Below are 18,671 nucleotides of genomic sequence, written 5' to 3' on the forward strand. Positions count from 1 at the left end.
GAGGCCCTACGTCTGCCAGGAGTGTGGGAAAGCCTTCTCCATCTGCCACCTGACTGAGCACCGCCGCATACACACAGGTCAGCTGGTCACATGACCTTCATCAGCAGCATCCTGGAGCTGAATGTTAGCCAGCAGTAAGAACAAGAATAACAACATTGGTAAATATAAAGAGCTGAAGGATTTATTTATTCACCAATCTCACTGCTGCATTGGAGTTTTCAGACTCTTATAATCAATAAATCCCTGTTAGCCTCTCTGATCAGCATCTTGTTAGCAGCTCTGTTAGCTTCTCAGTTAGCCTCACTGGACATGTAACTGTTTCCATAAAGCAGTCTAAAATACAAACGTGAACAGTTTCTAAAGCAGATCAAGATTTGTCTGTAACTTACTGAAGGTTAGCCACACGGTTGGGTTCTGTCTGACTGCAACCTGTCCAGTAAATCCAGTTCTGTCCGCCTGGTTCTGCTGCAGGAGAGAAGCCATTCTCGTGTCCTGAATGTGGGAAGTGTTTTCGGAGACGCTTCGACCTGAAGAAGCACCTGCTGTCCCACAGTAACATTCGTCCTCATCCCTGCACCTTCTGCTCCAAGAGCTACACCCGACAGACTCACCTGAAAAGACACCTGCTGACCCACAGAACTGCTGACAGGGAGGTGGAGGAGGAGGCGGAGCCTGTGGAGGAGGAGGCGGAGCCAGTGGAGGAGGCCTGACCTCCTAAGGGGCAGCTGTTCTGATCTCTGACTGATTTTCTACTTAAATGCCTGTTCATACAGTGTGAACAAATGAATGTTTATGAAGGAGAATTATTTCCAGACCTGATGCAGAGCAGATAAAGGATATATTTTAAATATCATGTAAATATGTTTTTATTAGATTAACTTCTCTTCAGCTGAGATGATGAACAGATTTATTGGATCTCTTTGTAGAACTTCCGATGTCTTTGAACAGAACCTCTGAATAAAATCGCTGGACGTCCGTTTGGATTAAACTTTGTGCATCTATGATCCATTTTCACGCTAAATGACCAAAGCGGAGGAGATAATCAGGCGATGTGGACAAACTTTTATTTGACAGGAAGTGACTGATGTTCTGGGTCTAGTCATCGTCTCCTCCTCCCGACTTCTCGATCACTTTCTTCATCCAGCGGCCCATCCTGAACAGGTGGGTGTAGAAGCCGTACTTCCCGTCGCGGTCGCAGCCCTCGCCCCAGGACACGATGCCGATCTGGTACCAGCGGTTCTCTGCCGGGTACTGAACACAGTGCAGATTCTGGATCAGGCTGGAAACTCGCATCCGAGTCAAACACAAAGACTTTTACCTATCAACTTCTTTTATTAAAGATATCACCCCCTGATGGCCACTAGAAGCATTGCAGGCTCATTCCTTACCTTCATCACAAACGGTCCTCCGCTGTCGCCCTCACAGGAGTCGCCACGTTCGCTCTTCTGGTTTATAACCTGCAGGAACAAAGCCTCATATTTAGAGAAGAACTTCGGGCAGAAAGACATTAGAATTACAGCAACAATCAGGGTCTGCAAACAGTGACCATATTAGACTCATAGGATCAGACATTCCTGACTTTCAAACCAGAACTCCTAACTGGAGCATTGTCCGAGTCCAGATGGAGGCATGGTGGACACCTGATTGATCAACAGGAACCGTTACCTGCACAGAACATGTTGTCTGTGATCCTCACTGCGGTGGACTTGCGGCAGGTGTCCTGTTCCACTATTGGAAGGTGGATTGTCGGAGAACTGAAGGTAAGTTTCTGGCTGAAGGGTTCCAGGTTTCCTTCAGGTTCCCCCAGCCGGTCACTCGCCCCTTGAAGCCTTCGCTCATTAACCTGTGAGGAAAACATGGTTTCTGCTTCCAGTTGGACAATGGAGACAAAATCTTCATGCATAAAGGTTTGGACAGACAGGTGTGTTTGTCTTACGTTCTGGCGACCGCCTTGGTGGGCAGGCAGATGGGATGGATCTGGTCTGAGAATGTGACGGGTCGCCTCAGGTGCAGCAGAGCGATGTCCCGGTTCAGATTCTCCCTCCAGTTGTATTTGGGATGGACGATGATTTCATCGATCGCCACGATCTTCTCGATTCCTCGCTCAAACCTGGAGACAAGACAAAGGATGCTCCTCTGGTCAGCAGGGATGTCATGTTAAACTGGGTCACAACTATACATACACCTCCAGGTATCTACCACCTTAGTTTGAGGTGAAGTGGAACAATGTTGTGGTGGTCTCCTTTCATTATTCCTTCCTCTTTGTGTAATGCACCAGTACAATTGGCAGCAAAACAATTCGCTGCCAATTGTTTTGGCAGCGAAAACAACCATCATGGTAGTGATGGTCCCACTACCATGCTTCAGATTCCCAGATCATTCTTCTCATCAATAGATCCAAATAGTCTCTTGTGTCCACCAAGCTAATCTCCACAAGACCCTGACCTCAACCCAATTGAATATTTCTAGTTAAAAAGTCGGACCGGTGCCAGTTCTGCTGAGATCAACATATATGGTGATTGTTGGAGAAGACAGCAGGCAGGTTGTCTCACTTGATTCTGTTGTGTTTCCCCAGTCGGACCAGGATGTCGTCGACGGTGTAGTTCTTGTTCCAGGGGCGGGTAGAGGATGCAGTGCGCTGCAGTCAGGGATCCACTCGTCGCTGATCAGACTGGCTCCACATAGCAGCTCCTGGGGCTGCGTTTGTACAGCATCACCTGCCTGCAAACAGAAAAATCCTTGATCTGACTTTTATTGTGGTAAACAGCCAGGATGTCCCGCAGCTGAAGGTGCGGTTACCATGGAGCTGAAGCAACCTCAGCATCATCACCCCCAACGATCCGTTGCTCTCTGTGGACTCCAGAAGCTCGTTCTCGTTTTTATCCTGTATGCCCTTCTGTTCAAAGAGAGGACGCTGCCCACAGACTGGAACACAAGGAGTCCCAGTCAGACACGCCCCAAACCAGTTAACACACCAGTCTGCCAGTATCTCCATCAACTGGTACAGTGAAACAAACACCAATAGCGTGCCACTAGATCTAACCAAGAAACACTGATTTCTGGCAGCTGCTTTTTTATGTTCAGTTTTATGTCTGAATGTCAACTTAATTCATTAAAATACACATAACTTTGACTGGTGACATTTTTTATGTATTTTCATTTTAACTAGGTACATTGTAACATGTTGCTTGTTACCAGGTCAGGCCATGACAAAGAGCTGTGATCAGGTGACTCACCACTTTCTCCTTGACCAAAGGAGCGAGGATTGAAGAAGAGTTTTCTCTGGACCCAGGACTGTTCGCTCTGTTCCTTTGTCGTCTGTTGTCTGCTCTTCACCAAACAGCGGATCGTCTGAGACACACAGGTGAACAGCAGCCACAGGGTGAGGGCCCGACCCGTATGCTGGGTAATCACTGGTCATGGGTTGGTACCGTACCGCACAACTCCAGGTCACAGTAGTCAATTGTGATGTTTCCAGAAATCTCCACGTAGCACCAGGGGCCTCAGGGTCATTGTCTGGGTTTCTGCACTTGTTTCTGTCCAGAACCACCTCTGGGATGAAGGCTCTGCCCCGGCTGAGGGCCACAGTCTCTGGTGATGACCACTCAAGACAGGTGTGCCCTTGCGCCGTGACACTAAGGTCACCAGTGTAGTCAATGCCATAGCTCGGTAAACACACCGTAGTTCTGACTGGTTCTGGTGCCACAGTGGTCGGGACAAACACCTCACCTTGACAAGAAGCAGGAGTTCACTCAAACTATCCTTCCACAACCAAACAACATGGTGGCAGCAGACCATGAAGGCAGTGTTTAAATAAATTCAGGTGAACTCTTACCACATTTAGGTACTCTGCAGGTCTCTTTCTGGACCGTTGGGTCAGTGGTGAAACACCAAGGTCCTCCTGGACGGTTGTCAGGGTTCCTGCAGAAGTTCTCCTCCAGGATGCTGTTTGGTTCTGAAGCATTAAACTCCCTGCAGACAAACAGTTACCACAGAATTTCGGGTCCATTAGTTGTTGACTTGTAAAATTTCACACTTATTGGTTGTTGTTGGGCATTGACTGGTTCTGGTTCGCTTAAGAGTTGGTCAATGGTTGACTGGTTGGGTTGCAGTAGATTATGTTGTTGGTTCTCATGTACCTGGGTTGTTAATTGTGAGGTTGCTGGTTCATCTCATGTCTCAGGTTTGGTAATTAGTGAGACTCAAAGCTCTCATTAAGCTGGTTAACTGATCTGTTCGATGGTTACAGATTAGCTAGTTTGATTACTGATAAAATTAGTAGTCAAGTTAGTTGGGAAGCCTTGAACTAATATCTTAGCAAGTTAATTGATTGATTCATTGATTGGTTTTCTGTGCCACACATGAACTTGTGGTTGGCCAATTTGTTTGGATTGTTGAAAACATGGTTGTTGATCTGTTGGTCACTGGGTTGGTTGGTGTTCTGTGGTTTCTTGACTTAATTAGTGAAGTTGTTGTAGATAAGTCATGTCAGTAGCTGCAGCAGAGAGCTTGTTCTCAGTTCTGGTCAGGTAAACATACCTGTAGATGGGATGAGGGAACCTGCCTCTCCAGTATTGGCATTTTTTGCCCGATTCTGTGATGTTGATGTCTCCTTTATAGCTTCCTCCAACACCAGTGATGCACTCACCTGCACACAGCAGCACCGTGAACCATGTGACGACTGGCTGCCTGCTGTTACCTTCTGGTAACCGGTTTGTTACCTCGCACAGCTCCTGATGATGTTGATGTTTTCTGTTGTTCTTTGCATCTCGGTTCCTTTACAGTCTGTTGGAGACAAACAGCAGCTGCATGTTTGTGTGCTGAACTCCTCTGGACTTTGGTTCTGTTGCAGTGCAGCTGCATCAGCTGAATAAACTTGTTTAAACCACAAACCCAACTGGATTAAATCAACACCAAGTCCAGTAACAACTTGGTCCTTCTGGGAGTAAATATCACCAGAACCAATAAACTTCAAGTTAATTTAAGTTTAATTAAAGCAAAAGCAAAGGAGGCAAAGCAAAGGATCTGATCACAACATCATCGTCTCTAGATCATTTCCTTGTTCTTCCTTACAGCTGGAGGAGAACCCTGCAGGATATTTACATACCCAGATATGTGGCCCAGAACTTTTCCTGCAGAAACAAAGAGTTTATTGTTTATTGATCTGATCTCAGAGTGGGGAGCCGTGACAGTTACAGTGAAGAAGCACCGTTTTATCGTTCTGCTCAAACACTTCTCTGGCTTCTTCATGGTCACAGATTCCTCCACACACTCCCTCTCCAGGTTCCCTGAGGAGACACAACACACACACACACACACACACACACACACACCGCTCAAATCGCTTGGAGGAGAGTGTGTGTGAAGTCAAATTGGGAAAAAAAAAAATGCGCTCATTGTGTTCCACACGGACTTAAATGAGGGACGGACAACGCGGAAAAAGAAAGCGGAAAGCGGAAAAGAAAAGCCAGACAAAGAAATCGGGAGTTTGTGGACCCTTTCAATCAAAGATCCTGGTCGAGTTGCAGATCTGGATGAACTTGTAGACGAGCAGAGACAGCCGGTAAGACTCGAGCTTATTGTTGATAAGATCGGACTGCAAAGCTACTCACGATCTCTGTCGGACTTCCAGCTTTACCTGCTCATTAACCACCATCAACTACAACACGCCTGAAGTAGTATTGATTGATTGATTTTATGAATGAACTGATTGTTGTATTTGAATAATGAATTTAGATGTTAAGCTAGCTATTTATTAATTAGCATTATATTAGAAATGACATCTTAAAGCTATTTATATTCATGAACTTAATATTATGACTAATATTGAAAAGTGATGGTTGTATATTTAAATAAATGTAAATATGTTATTGAAAAGATGAATTTGAAATGTATTTTAAAGTTAAGGAACTTAAGTTTAGTTACTTGTTCATTTAACTTTAGTTATTTGGGGGTTTGATTCACAGTGGGTTGCTTAGTATTGTTTATATGGTTTGTTTTCTTTGTAGTTTGATTGAAATTAATTTGTGTAAATTTGCAAACAATTAAGTAATTATTTCTTTGTCTTTCTTTTGGGTTTGTCCAAAGGTTTTTACCTGCTCTGGACCAAATGTGGAATATCCTGACATGCACTAAATAAATGAAGGATAAAAATGAAGAAAACTGCTTGGTCCTTTGAGTAAAATCCTGTTTTTAAAAAGTCTGCATCCATTCATCCATCCCTTCTCAAGTGGGGAAGCTGCACAAATCAAAAAAGAACTTGACAGTGTGTGTCCAGCCGGGTTGACCTGCTGGGTTACCTGGTTTCATCTCCTCCCACAGCTGATTGGCTCGGCGGTTTCGGGTCAGAACCTGTGAAGCCAGCTGGCTGTTGAGAAAAACTGGAAAAATATCAAATAATCAAGAGACACAATTTAAAGATTAATACTGAGATTTTTTCTACCAGAACCTTGGTACCATTGTTGGCCAGACAGCTGTGCAGCGCAAACAGCAGCAGAACAGCGGCCCGTTTAGACGTGGTTTCCACCATGATCCAGAACCTCAGAACCCGACCCAGCAGCGTCCAGAAGGCTCTCAGCGTCTGTCTGAGCTCTGCTGGTGGAGGCAGGGGGAGCTTATCGACTGCAGGGTCAAAGTGTGAGTCTGGCTGATGAGTGGGATGTTTAATGCAACTTCCTGTCCTGTTTACCGTCATCCGGACCGAACAGAACCTCCTGTGCCTGGCCGGGGGTTATGGAGAACACCTGCTGGCCTGAGTCAGACACTCTGATGGAGCAGGTCAGAGGTCAGAGGTCAGGTTCACCTCTACTTTAGGAGCTTGGAGAGAACAGAATCAGGAGAGATTAAAGTACCAGATGTGTTCTTATTGATCGGACCTCCTGACTCGGCTGAGCTCACAGATCAAATATTTACCTGCAGATATGGAGGTGAAAGTCTCCCTGGTCGGTTCTACTGGGTCCAAACAGAACCAGGAAGAACCAGATGAACAGAATGATCCAGAACATTTCTCCATCATTTACAGTGTTTACAACTTTATATCACAGAATTAAGCAGTTTAGCTTTTCAAAGCACAAACACTGCCCTCTGCTGGTGAACTTTAGAATTACAGTCTGATGGTTTTCTGGGCCCAATCGGCCCTCATTACAGATCCGAAACCAGAACCACTGCTGGCCCAAAACACTTTTAGCAGAAACATCCTGACTGTCCTCAGAGTTCACTCAGCTGATGCAGGACTGAGGAACAGAACAATGATCCAAACCAACCTGGCCCAGAACTGATGCCTGAAAACATCAGAACCCATCAGAACCCAGCAGAATCCATCAGAACCCAGCAGAACCCATCAGAATCCATCAGAACCCAGCAGAATCCATCAGAACCCATCTAATCTTTAATTAAATTTACTTTACACATTTCAGGCTCTTCTCAAAGAGACAGGCGGCTAATTCTAGCAAACAGAACCAATCAGAGGACAGGTGACAGGTTTCACCTGGGAGCAGCAGCAGGTTCAATCTGATCAACATTATCATGATTACAATATTATTATAATCATGTCATAATAACATTGATAACTGTTGTTACAGAGGATAAAGTTGCTGGTTTCAGTTTCATAATTCCACCACCAGAGGGAGACAAACAGCTGAGATTAAACAATCTCTTAATTTCTTAAATTCCTTTAAATGTGACGTCATTTGATTTAAGCCAGACTTAAACTTAGACTTGTACTTTATTGATCCCTTAGGAAGACCCTCAGGAAATTGAAGACCAGTTGGTTGAATGAAGTTTATAATTTAACCTTTTTAAATTAGTTTCATCAGTAATTGTTTGAGTGTTTATATCCAGTTGAGGTTTAATTCTTCCCTTCAAACAAAAACCATGAGATTTAAAAACATTTGAGTTCATTTTCTATTATCTTCATGTTTTCATCATGTTCATGATCTAGAAAATGAAAAATGTTCTAGATCAGAAAAAGGTCTTCAAATAATTACAGGAAAAAAAAGAAACTAATCCACAGAACTAAACTGAAAATTACATGAAAAAGAAAAAGTGATCCGACAAACTGTCTGCAGATCATAGAGATATTATATCTGCTCCTGAATATGGATTCATAAACTGAAGGTGTGGCTGAACTCAGTGGGTGGAGCCAAGAAGCAGGAAGTGGTTCAGTCTCCAAACGACTTCAACACAGTAAGTTTGTTTTCTTCCTTTTCTTTACAAACTGTTTAAGTTTTATTAAAATAATGAAAACAAATCCAGCTTCAGATTTATTGTTACATTTAGTTCACTTCATTCAGGATTTTCTGTTTAATGTAATTTAAAGGTCAGAAGATGTGAAATAAAAAAAAGATTTCAAAATGTTTTAGAGCCATTTTATCCTGATGATCAGAAGATCAGATGGTAGATTGGAGATCTGAAGGTGAATGAGGTTTTTTGTTCTTGTTGGCTGAAATCTAATTTTAGAAACAACTGGATGTTTCTGTCAGAGGGCTGGATTACAGCAGGAGGGAAAACCCAGGATTAGGAAAATCTCAGAGAATGTGAAGCAGAGACACCTGACTGACAAGAGCTGCATGAATAATATTTTAATTAAAAAGTGAAGTGAGAGCAGCTGAGTGAGGGAGAGAACCAGAACTCTGTGGTTCTGCTGCTAGAAATAAATCCAAACATTAAAGTACCCAGGTAATGTTGGATTGCTGCTCCCATCATGAGGCTCTCATGTTATTGGCAGATCCAGGCAAACATATTCTACCTAATAGAGATTTAGGACCTGAAATCTTAACCTTTAGTTAAGCTTCATTCAAAGACGTTTCAAAGGATCTGATGTGGAAAAACTAACCCGACTCTCACCTTTCCTCTGCTCAGAGTTCTGCTTTCATCACATCTGAGGTCCACTTTCACACTGGGACAATTTATTCAGATGCTATATTTTGTGTTGTGCATATTTAAGCCAAATTACTGAAACTTATGTTTTAATCACACATTGCAGAGACACTCTGAACAGCTGTGCTCTGCAGCAGCTGGGAGACAAAGATGAATCACTTTTACCATTTTAAACAGAAGATGAAAAATGACAACTAAAGCAATAAAGACATGAGATAATCCATGTTCAGCCTGTTTCATCTGTCCTGCTTCAGATTATATGTTTAAGTTTCAGAGCCACATGCAGAGAGACACTCAGGAGAGAAGAAATCAGTTAAAGCTGTTTATTTACAAAGTGAAATCATATGGATTAGGGGACTTCTGGAAGAAATAAAGGCAGCAAGAGGAAATGTTGGACGTGGGACTTACACAGGATCAGAGGGGAATCCACCTGGAAGTGAAACTGCAGGATGGGAGGCAGAGAAGCTGATGAGTCAACACTGAGGCAACCAGCTCCTTTTATCCAGGGTGGGATGAGGCCTGATTCCCTGCAGGTGTTCAGCAACACCTGCAGGGAATCAGGCCTCATCCATGCAACAGTTTCACTATAGTGCCGCCTGGTGGCTCCCTGCTGGAGAGCCACAGAGAAAACACAACAGAGACACGAACAACTGGATTCACCTGCAGTTCTGAAACCAGAACAGCATCGCTCTACTGATCTGTGATGTTTTCTATCTGAAGTTTGTTCCCAGAAAGCCGAGTCCATGAAGAGCTGCTATGAGTCCACCGGGCTTGTTCAGAACCAGACTTTCCCTGATGAACACGTGAGTGGATGTGATGCTGATCTTTCACCTGCTGCAGTAAAACAATTCAAGGCCATCAGACTCATATCTGCACATTTATTAACTTGACAGCCGCAGTGACTCAGTTCAGCATAACTTGAGACATTTAACGTGTAATAAGCTGAAAACAGTGTTGTGCATCATTAAATGCAATAAACGACAATATATTGATGTACTGACATGAATATTGAGTTTTTCAGGCAGATTTAAAATGTAAAGTCAATTTGAAAATATATTCAAAATGAAAGTTGTTTGTACATTTTTGTATTTATTATTATGTATTGATTAATTGATTCATTTAAAAAATTTTTAAAAATTATTTCATAATGCATTTATTTATTGTATTCATTTATAATTTTTCTTAGAATTTATTGTGATATATTTGTTTATGCATTGATTTATTATTTATTAATTGTAAATGTATTTATAATTTATTTATTTATTGCTTTGCTTAATCCATTTTTTTCTTAATTTTCTAAATTTATAAACGTTTTTATATATTTTTCTTTATATATTGATTTTTAACAATCTATTTCTTTATTCCCATGTCTTCTCTAGAATCGGGAAAGAGAACCTGATTGTGTCCTTCAACCTCATCCCAGCTGTTTGTCATTTCGGAGCAACCAATCAAAATCAGAACCTCTTCAATTTAAGGGAAGGTTCTGCAAATTTGAACCGGATCAGTGCCAGTTCTTTCTCCCCAGGTAAAATAAATAAATACGACGAACTGATCTGGCTGTAGAATCAAAGGTTCCTTTTCAATATTTTGATTTAGTCCATATTTGATGTAAAAACCAACAAGAAGAACTGATCAGAGTTCAAAACCTGGAAATTGGATCAAACTGATGAATGAGAATCAAAGGTGTCCTGGTTGTGAATGGATGAAAAGTTCAAAACCAGGATCACCAGGATCCTGGTTCCAATGCAGGTTGGAACCAAAACAAATCTGGACCTAAAATGTTCTTTTGTCTCCCCTGATCCACCAAAGACCAAGTTCTGATCCAGAACCGGAACACAGTTGTTTGTCCCTGAGGAGCAGCCAGACAGGAGGATGGAAATCCCACCCTGACCTGAGGTCAGTTCCTCAGACAGACTTTAACCAACAGGAGCAGATTTTCAAAAACAAAAGCAGCAACATTGGTTGAAGAACTGGAAACAGAAGGAGAAAAATTAAAGCATATTCTGACAAAACAACTTTAACAACAATCATCTAAGATTCCATTGTCTTGATGGAAAAACAAACACATTAAAATATTTAAGATTTAAATGTATTAAATTTGAAAGAAATCTGCAGTGTTGCGTGTTTTTTATAAATTATTCCTGGTTCCTCCACAGAGTGGACCAGCATGGCTCAGAGGTTCCCACTGGTCCGTCTGCACAGCAGCATCAAACACAGCTGGACTCCATATTTATGGTCTGAACATCAGTTATGCTCAGTCAACTTCCTGCTGTTCTTTTTACACCAGATCCAGGATCTTCAGTCAGTCCAACATGGACCTGATGTTCTGATCCAGTCTGACTTGTCATCATCTGGGATTCATTTTCAGGAACTGGAGCAAAACATGATCCTTTTTATGAAGAACGAGCTGAAGAAGATCCAGAAGGTTTTGAATCCAGGTTATCCAGAACGCGTAGAGAGTCAGAAGGAGGATGAGGAGATGCTGCAGGGCGATGATGACGAGCAGAGGAGGAGGAGCAGCACAGAACCTTTGATGAAGATCATAGTTTTCTTCTTGAGGAGGATGAATCAGGAGGAACTGGCCGAGCACCTGCAGAGCAGTAAGATAATTATTCAAATCTCAATTTTCAACCAAATCACTGAAAAACAATTAAGTCAAATAGTTGATGCAACACATTTTGTAAAAATAAAATGCCTCAATATTTATTAACCAAGAAATAATTACTTTATTGCATTAATTTCTTCGATTGCATGAATCTCAGCAGTTCATGGAAAAGGTTCACCACAAAATCAGTTTGAAGGAAACAAATATAAAAATACATAAAATGCATGAATTACTGAACATTTATGCATAGTTCCAATAACTATTTAAATAAAATTAAAACAATACATTACATTAGCTGAAACTGATACGGTTTTATGTCAGAAGAAGCTACAACATCTCAATGTTGATCAAAATTGCTACTGCTTCCCTGCACCACAGACTTTAAACTCTTTCTGTTTTGTAAAATGTAGACAGGATCGGGTTGATCGGTGATAAATAATGACAACACGCTGTTCTGCTAGAATAAATGTGTCCTTTTATTCCGCCACAGATCACAGCAAACTCATTCACACAACAATACATGATGCTTAAATTCCTACAGTTCTGCTCTTACACAAATACTGGAGAGCCGTTAGTCTGGGCAGAGCAGCGTACACATGGCAGGGCGTCGGTACGAAACCCACAGCAGACTCTGCCAGACGGAGGGACTTCCCCCCCTTTATACTCACTAACAATGGACTTTGCATGGAAGACAGGAAATGACCAATTTCCCGCTCTCAGACGGGTTACCCAATCAGATCACTGCCACACCCTGCAGAATAAATGCCACGAATTCAGAGCGTGACCTCTCACCTATCAGCGCTCGACCCCCTGTTGTCCAGGAGCTTCATGATTAGTTACACAATGTAGCTTCAGAGTATAAAACATACAATTTATGGAACATAAAAAAATTCTCATACCACCATTTTGCAGGTGTTTCCATAGATGATGATGTTGTTCAGGCTCCTCTGCAGACCAAACCATCTCCTGAAATGGGAGTGACCACAGTTTCCTGGCCAGAATCTCATGCTAGTCCACCATAGCCTTGACTTTCCTGATAGGTCGTCCTGCCAACATCTCCATCCTCAGAAATATTCTTGATGGAATATTCCTGAGCCTGCAATCGAAAAAACTTTTCCAAAATACTGTTTGGCTGTTAGATAGGGTAGTGATAGATGTTTCTATAATTGAAAAGTAGAATCTTTTTGTTACTTTGCCCTATTTTAATAAAAATATTTTTCAAGTGATCATATCTCAGATGAACTCATGTGTTTGTTTGTTTGTAGAAACTCCTTCCATGTGTCAGGATAACCTTAAATCCTCAATGAAGACAAAGTTCCAGTGTGTGTTTGAGGGAATCGCTAAAGCAGGAAGTCCAACCCTGCTGAACCAGATCTACACTGAGCTCTACATCACAGAGGGAGGAACTGGAGAGGTCAACCAGGAACACGAGGTCAGACAGATTGAAACAGCAAACAGGAAACAACACAGACCAGAAACAACAATAAAACAAGAAGACATCTTTAAAGTCCCACCTGGAAGAGATCAACCAATCAGAACAGTGATGACAAAAGGAGCGGCTGGCATTGGGAAAACAGTCTTAATACAGAAGTTCACTCTGGACTGGGCTGAAGGCAAAACCAACCAGAACATCCAGTTCATATTTCCATTCACCTTCAGAGAACTGAATTTACTGAAAGAAGAAAAGTTCAGCTTGGTGGAACTGATTCACCATTTATTTCCTGAAACCAAAGGAATCAGAAACTTTGAATCGTTTCAGGTTCTGTTCATCTTTGATGGTCTGGATGAAAGTCGATTTAATCTGGATTTCTACAACAATCTGATCCTGACTGATGTTACAGAGTCCAGCTCAGTGGATGTTCTGCTGACAAACCTCATCAGGAAGGAACTGCTTCCCTCTGCTCTCCTCTGGATAACCACACGACCTGCAGCAGCCAATCAGATCCCTGGAAAGTTTGTTGACATGGTGACAGAGGTCAGAGGGTTCACTGACCCCCAGAAGGAGGAATACTTCAGGAAGAGATTCAGAGATGAAAAGCAGGCAAACAAGATCATCTCCCATATAAAGACGTCCAGAAGTCTCCACATCATGTGTCACATCCCCGTCTTCTGCTGGATCACTGCTACAGTCCTGGAGGACATGTTGAAGACCACAGAGGGAGGAGATCTGCCAAAGACTCTGACTGAGATGTACATCCACTTCCTGGTGGTTCAGACTAAAGTGAAGAAGATCAAATATGATGGAGGATCTGAAACTGATCCTCACTGGAGTCCAGAGAGCAGGAAGATGATTGAGTCTCTGGGAAAACTGGCTTTTGATCAGCTGCAGAAAGGAAACCTGATCTTCTATGAACCAGACCTGACAGAGTGTGGCATCAATATCAGAGCAGCCTCAGTGTATTCAGGAGTTTTCACACAGATCTTTAAAGAGGAGAGAGGTCTGTACCAGGACAAGGTGTTCTGCTTCATCCATCTGAGTGTTCAGGAGTTTCTGGCTGCTCTTCATGTTCATCTGACCTTCATCAACTCTGGAGTCAATCTGCTTGAAGAATGTGAGACAGAAGAAAAGAAATCAAAACTGGCTAATTTACATCAGAGTGCTGTGGACAAGGCATTACAGAGTCCAAATGGACATCTGGACTTGTTTCTGCGGTTCCTCCTGGGTCTTTCACTGCAGACCAATCAGAAACTTCTACATGGTCTCCAGACAGAGAAGACAAGAAGCCTACAGAAAAACCAGCAAACAGTTCAGTACATAAAGCAAAAGATCAGTAACAATGTGTCAGTAGATAAAAGCATCAACCTGTTCTACTGTCTGAATGAACTCAGGGATTGTTCCTTACAAGAGGAGATCAGAAAGTACCTCAAATCAGGAAGTCTCTCCACAGATAAACTGTCTCCTGCTCAGTGGTCGGCTCTGGTCTTCATCTTACTGTCATCTGGAAAAGCTCTGGATGAGTTTGATCTGAAGAAATACTCAGCTTCAGAAGAGGCTCTTCTCAGACTGCTGCCTGTGGTTAAAGCTGCTAAGAAAGCTGTGTGAGTATACTTGTTTTATTATAGAAATGTCACAATCCTTATCAACAACTTCATAAAGGAACCTAGTACAAATAATTAGAAATGTATAAGTATTTGTTTGTCACATTTACCTGCTCTAGAATGAGCCCAATTCTTTATTGAGACTGTTTGAGAGCAGTTGTGAAAGTTGATGTCTATTTACATCTTGTCTGAACACCTTCACAGGAATGTGGTTGTATTGGTGGTGATATGTTTCATTGTAAACGTAACATATTGGTTTTCAGGTTGAGTGGCTGTAACCTGTCAGCAGGAAGCTGTGAAGCTCTGTCCTCAGTTCTCGGTTCCCAGTCATCTAGTTTGAGAGAACTGGACCTCAGTAACAACGACTTGGAGGATTCTGGGATAAAGCAACTGTGTCACGGACTGGAGAGTCCATGTTGCAAACTGGAAACTCTCAGGTCAGATCACATTCTCTGTTGGTATTCAGCTTTAAAACCTTTGTTTTCACATTCTTGAGAAGAGATTCATGAGGGCTTCATTATCTACACCCGGTTGGGTGTGTCTGTATTGGCAGTGTGTTCCTCACTCTCTGAGTGTTGGTTTGGCTTGAATGTGAGCAGGACTGTGGGAACGTGGGCCGACTGTGAGCTTGTAGAAACTGTGATTAACATTTCAATGATGCACATCATATTTTGTGTCGACTCTGGTAGCCAGTTTGTCAGAAATCTTTGTATATTTGTTTATTGTGGGTGGCCCTGTCTAGTTAACTCTAAATAAACTCTTCTGACACAATTGATAAAAAGGTTTGGACCTCAAGGCTTGACTATTAAATATCTATTTGCAGCTCAACAAATAGTACGGTTTCCTCATGGATTGAAAATGATGGTTGAGATGTTGATGATTTAAAACTGGAATAAACAGAAGAAAGTGACTGATTGATAAGTTCAAACAGGAACATGAGACAAAATTTTAATCTGAACATTTGGATGTACACTTCCAGATCATTCCTACCTTTATGTAATGGATTTATCTGTGTCTTCAGTCTTTCAGGCTGTCTGATCTCAGAGGAAGGCTGTTCGTCTCTGGCTTCAGCTCTGACCTCCAACCCCTCCTACCTGAGAGAGCTGGACCTGAGCTACAACCACCCAGGAGAGTCTGGACTCAAACTGCTGTCAGTCAGTCAAAAGATGCCTGATTGCAGATTGGACACCATCAGGTTAGGACTCATCATCTCAGAAAATGAATTACAGGATGCATCAGAGGTCTACAATCTGGTCCTGAATGGTTTTAAGCTTCTCTCTGCTCCAGCACAACTGAATAAATAATTTATTCAACTTATGACAATATTAAATCAGATGTGTTCAAGCAGAAAAACTCAGCAGGACAAAAATACCCAAGGAACAGATTTATCTACCTTGGACTACATTTGAGCAAGTTTAATTTGTTCTTTACTCTTTCCTGAAGTAACTCAGCAACAATACTTGAATATTTAATAATGTCAGTAAAACAGACAACCAATGAAACATTAGCAATGTTGCTGCTGCTGTTGTACAGAAAATGAAGATCGTGTCTTTCTTTATGCCTTACAGAGCTGAACCTGGTTCTGTCCAGTGGTTGAAGCCAAACTTCAGAAAATGTATTATTTTTATTCACATTTATCAGCTTTTTTTTGCCATAGTCTAAGAAGTTACTCATTTGTAGTAGTTTGCAAAATGCTTTTTAATCCTCAAACCTTTTTGTTCTGTCAGATCAGTTTTTAAACAATGTATTGAACATATTTTTCCTCAGTCCTGTAAACTCACACTGGACCCAAACACAGCTCACAAGTTCCTCCAGCTGTCTGAGAACAACAGGAAGGTGACAGACCTGCGGAGGGAACACCCTTACCCTGATCACACAGAACGATTTGACTACTGGCCCCAGGTGCTTTGTGAAACTGGTTTGACTGGTCGCTGTTACTGGGAGGTTGAATGGGTTGGAAAGGTTTATGTTGCAGTGAGCTACAGAGGGATAGGAAGGAATGGTGACAGCGATGGCTCCAAGTTTGGAGGGAATGATCAGTCTTGGTGTCTTGCCTGCACTGATGGAGGATACAGTGCTTGGCACAACAACAGCGGGACACCCATTCCTCTTCCTCCCTGTCCTACCGTCTCCCGCCGTGTCGGAGTCTATGTGGACTGTCCTGCTGGTGTCCTGTCCTTCTACAGAGTCTCTTGTGATGTCATGACCCACCTCCACACTTTCAGCGCCACATTCACTGACCCTCTGTATGCTGGCTTTGGGTACGGGTGAAATTAAATTCCTCTGCTCTTCTCTGTCAGCTGTAAACAAACAGGATGTGGTTTGATTAACTCGGTAAAAAAATATTCCTCTATATGAGATCAAAAAGAATAGGTAGAGGAGACATCTTCAAATGCTCCAAACGAACCTGTTGAATCTGTATTTAAACTTTCTTTGGTAATTAAATTATTTACTCCTTATAATAAGGTGGTGTGTCATTTGCCTCTTAAGTTTGTATTAAACTGTAATTAACCTGTATATCTTTTGTGATATACCACATAGAAAATGTAATATTTGCATTGATTTTATTTATTTTTCATTTTAAAAAGTCTTTCACTTGTGAAATATTTACTTCCATCTATGATGTCATACATATCAGCTGCTCCAGTTTTTTTTGTTTTTTCCCAATTCCAGAGCCACAGAAATTTATCTAAGAGCAACATAATCCCACATTTTTCTACAATAATGCATAATTATGCTTACTGAAAATTTTCATAAGAAATTGTCTAAAACATTAAAGTGATGTTAATACTCACCTGCAGGGGCAGCATTTAGCTCTACTGCACAGCTGCCTCAGACTTTCCTGATGTCAAGTCATAACTTGTGACTTGATACAGAGCATATAAAAACTGTGAATGATTGATTCATGTTCATTAAAGAATAAAAATGTTTGTGTTCAAGCTTGCAATTGTTCAACCTTTTTTTTCTTCGATATGTCAATTTTGGAAGAAGTTTAAAGAAGAGATATTTCTACAATAGCACCAGAAGAACAATAAATTTTGTTCTTCTTTAGCACCAATAAAGAAGCTAATAAAGAAGAACAAAATTCATTTCAATTCATTGCAAAAATGGAGACTGACATGTTGATGTTAAACCTTAAAAATAAAACCTAAAATTCTGTGCATTTTGTGGTGAGCTGCTTCTCTTGTTGTGAAAATCTCCACCTTGACCTTTGTGAACTCTGTGAGGACAGACAACGTTTAACAGTTAAAAAGTTAAAAATGACTTTACACAGAAGATCTGAATAGGAAGCTGGAGTATCTGGAGAAAACCCGACATGGAAAGAGAAAACATAAGTTGGTGCACAAGCCTCAGGTTTTAAACTAGAGACCAAAGGCTGTGAAAGTTGATATTACTGTAAATATTACACTTAAAACTTTAGTTTTTTAAACCACCATAAAGGGGTTAAAGTTATTTTATTAAAAGTTAACTTACATTCTTATTTTATTATGAGAACAGTAAAAGGATTGGAACAGCTTCTCCACATACAATAAGCCTTCAGTATTTACAGCTGTAGCTCATTAGGATTTTCCTGGTGGGGATTGGAGGCCAACCAGGAAGCTGGTAACCAGCTTCCTGCTCTTACGTTTCAATCATTTCCTTCTTAAACGTGTCAACAGATGATCCTGAAGTTGTGAAGTCATAACTGAAATAATCTATTATTTCTCAATAATTACAGAAACACAATAGGAACATGTTCCTCCTGTTGTACATTAAAATGTTACAGCTGAGTTCAAAATGAATCTGTTTCTATGAACAGATCACAAAACTACCATTGAGAATTTATTGAAACTTGAGCTTGACTTTTCCAAAGAATATTTCTGTTCAGCTCACTGAACACAGTACGACTTGGGACACTAGAGAGCATCGACCCTTTAGGCCAGAGGTGTCAACATCCAGTCCTGGAGGGTCGGTGTCCTGCAGCTTTTAGATGTGTCTCTGCTGCACCACCTGGATAGAATAATTAGGTGATTAGCAAGGCTCTGGAGAACTGATCTACACAAGGAGAAGGTAATTAAACCATTTCATTCCAGGGTTTTTGTAGTGTGGCACATCATAAAACTGCAGAACAGCGGCTCTCAAGGACTGAACTTTGACACCCTGCTTTAGG

The 18,671-nt window shown here is 41.5% G+C and overlaps 2 protein-coding genes and 1 pseudogene across 2 annotated transcripts; 2 read left to right on the forward strand and 1 right to left on the reverse strand.

Moving 5' to 3' along the window:
* The first annotated feature begins 64 nt into the window (after positions 1–64).
* Positions 65–988, forward strand: LOC129354817 (gastrula zinc finger protein XlCGF28.1-like). The gene is made up of 2 exons (XM_055024362.1): positions 65–158; positions 472–988. The coding sequence occupies exons 1-2, from the start codon at positions 122–124 to the stop codon at positions 708–710; spliced, it is 276 nt and encodes a 91-aa protein (XP_054880337.1). The 5' UTR covers positions 65–121; the 3' UTR covers positions 711–988.
* Positions 989–1,042: 54 nt separating this feature from the next.
* Positions 1,043–6,757, reverse strand: LOC129354825 (prothrombin-like; annotated as a pseudogene).
* Positions 6,758–11,089: 4,332 nt separating this feature from the next.
* LOC129354856 (NLR family CARD domain-containing protein 3-like) lies at positions 11,090–16,944 on the forward strand. Its single transcript, XM_055024390.1, has 6 exons — positions 11,090–11,477; positions 12,748–14,521; positions 14,785–14,958; positions 15,543–15,716; positions 16,090–16,136; positions 16,254–16,944. The coding sequence occupies exons 1-6, from the start codon at positions 11,261–11,263 to the stop codon at positions 16,790–16,792; spliced, it is 2,925 nt and encodes a 974-aa protein (XP_054880365.1). The 5' UTR covers positions 11,090–11,260; the 3' UTR covers positions 16,793–16,944.
* Positions 16,945–18,671: the final 1,727 nt, after the last annotated feature.

Source organism: Poeciliopsis prolifica, unplaced genomic scaffold (genome assembly GCF_027474105.1).
Source record: "Poeciliopsis prolifica strain line A6 unplaced genomic scaffold, Auburn_PproV2 SCAFFOLD119, whole genome shotgun sequence".
Lineage (NCBI taxonomy): Eukaryota > Metazoa > Chordata > Actinopteri > Cyprinodontiformes > Poeciliidae > Poeciliopsis > Poeciliopsis prolifica.